General features: G+C 29.6%; 1 protein-coding gene across 1 annotated transcript; it reads right to left on the bottom strand.

Moving 5' to 3' along the window:
• Positions 1-573: 573 nt before the first annotated feature.
• LOC149511117 (uncharacterized) lies at positions 574-1,372 on the bottom strand. The gene is made up of 2 exons (XM_089755979.1): positions 1,051-1,372; positions 574-922 (listed from the first exon to the last, which is right to left on the bottom strand). The coding sequence occupies exons 1-2, from the start codon at positions 1,325-1,327 to the stop codon at positions 852-854; spliced, it is 348 nt and encodes a 115-aa protein (XP_089612105.1). The 5' UTR covers positions 1,328-1,372; the 3' UTR covers positions 574-851.
• Positions 1,373-1,987: the final 615 nt, after the last annotated feature.

Raw genomic sequence — 1,987 nt, 5'->3', positions numbered from 1 at the left:
TTCCCATTTTAACTCTTTCCATAGTTCTCTTTTTATTTTCCCCAACAATCACGTAATTATTTTTAATAAAGTGATAAAATCAGAATTCAAATTCCGTCAATTTTAAGTATAAAATAAATATTCCTTTTTTACTCATCCATCTCCCGATTCTCCCTCCCCACATCTGCTTATGATCCAAAATTTTCATTTGTTCTTCATATTCTCCAAGTTGATATGCATGCAATCCATCCACTTAAAACAGACCATTTCTCCCTGCCTTTTCCCTCTTATTAATATGCGATAGAAGATATCGGTTAATTACTATGAAGCCCTGCATCCTTATTTTCTAACAATTTTTTTTCATGGTAATTTATGCAAATTTTAAAAAGTTAAAAAATGTGAATTGGGGTAACTTTATGGAAGCAATCATGACTTACTGTTATGGCCAATCTTTTGGGTTTTTGTTTCTTCCATTTTCCTAGATGATGAAGAAAATGAAAAGAGTTTTAAATAAAATATGTGCAGAGATCTTGAAAAAGAAAGAAAGTAGTAAAAAACCAAGGCATGGGCAAGGAGAGAGATTGGCTTGACAAGAAAGGAAAAAATAAAATAAAATAAAATGGTAATGAATTTGTTTAAATTGTAATTTATAGTAGACATTATATTGAACTAAAATCGATTGTTTTGAATTGGTGTAAAAATATATTCAATGCTTTAGCCTTGATTGATTGAGAAATGCTGAGACCCATAAAAGATGAAAAATGTATTAAGAAATATATATATTAATATTCTCCATTATTCATTAAACGAAACCTAAAACAAAGAAAAATCTAACAAACATACTTGAAATAGTGAAATAAAAAAAAAAATTCCTAATTGTTATTGTTGTTCTGCTTGCAAGTCTCATAGCAGGAACCAACAAAGTTTTCAACTTTCCCAGCATCTGCAAAATCATAAAGAGAAAAAGACCCATAAAAATATTGTTTGAAATAAACTAAATGGAGAAAAGAATTGCATATAATTCTTAGATGTAAAAATGTAGGATATAGAGATAGATTTTAGTGTTATTACCAGTGGGATTGTAAGCATTGACCATGGAGGTTGCACAATCACTTGTACAATTATAGACAACTTCTGAGGGATTAAGTTTGCATCCTATCATGCAAAGACCAAAACAAAGTGCAATGCGGGAAGGAATGATGCGAAACACGCACTTGAAAAAACACTTTCTAGCACACACTCCCATCTCGGTAGCTGGATGAACATCTGCTAACTCACCTCGCACATGAGCTAGAACAACCAATATCAACAAGGTCACCATCATTCTTTTTGAACCAATCCCCTCCATCACTCTACTCAATACTCTCTCTCAAAGTTTCTTTCACTCTTAATTTTGCTAATGTTTTTGTTAACTGTAAGTCTGTTGAAGGCTTAAACAGAGTCCATATTTATAGGCTTGACGCAATTTATTTACAGGGGTAAATGGTGAAATAATGAGTTAAGAGGAATACATTTGTTTTGATAATGCAGCCCCATTTCATAGAAAGTAATTATGATTTTCATTTGCATTTATGTTTCAAATCTCTCAGAATCACTTTGATCATGGAACTGACATCCAATCTCTGTTGTTAAAAGGATCATGATTGACAAGGTAGCAAAAGTTGTTAATTTTCTCAATCATAGAGATTGTAAGAATAAATTCAAAATTATCATATGCTTAATTAATTCATTCTCCTAGTTAATTAATGATTACTTGTTTAAATCAAATTTTTTTCAAAATTGAAACCTGTATTTTAATTAGTGATAATGTCCTGTTTAATCAATTCTTTCCAAAAATGTTGCAATAGAATATTTGTATTTTATTATCAAACTCTTATATAAATATATAAAAATTAAAGTCTTTGACAAAAAAAATTAAGATAGCCTGTATTGTTGACATATGGACAATTTTGAAAAATCCCCATATGTACTGCATTTAATTATGTTAATTTGATTTTATATAAATTTT

This window comes from Durio zibethinus, chromosome 26 (assembly GCF_047325235.1).
Source record: "Durio zibethinus cultivar Kanyao isolate XHJ-2024 chromosome 26, ASM4732523v1, whole genome shotgun sequence".
Classification (NCBI taxonomy): domain Eukaryota; kingdom Viridiplantae; phylum Streptophyta; class Magnoliopsida; order Malvales; family Malvaceae; genus Durio; species Durio zibethinus.
Note: the sequence above shows the minus strand (reverse complement) of the source record. Positions and strands in the feature narration are given on the sequence as shown.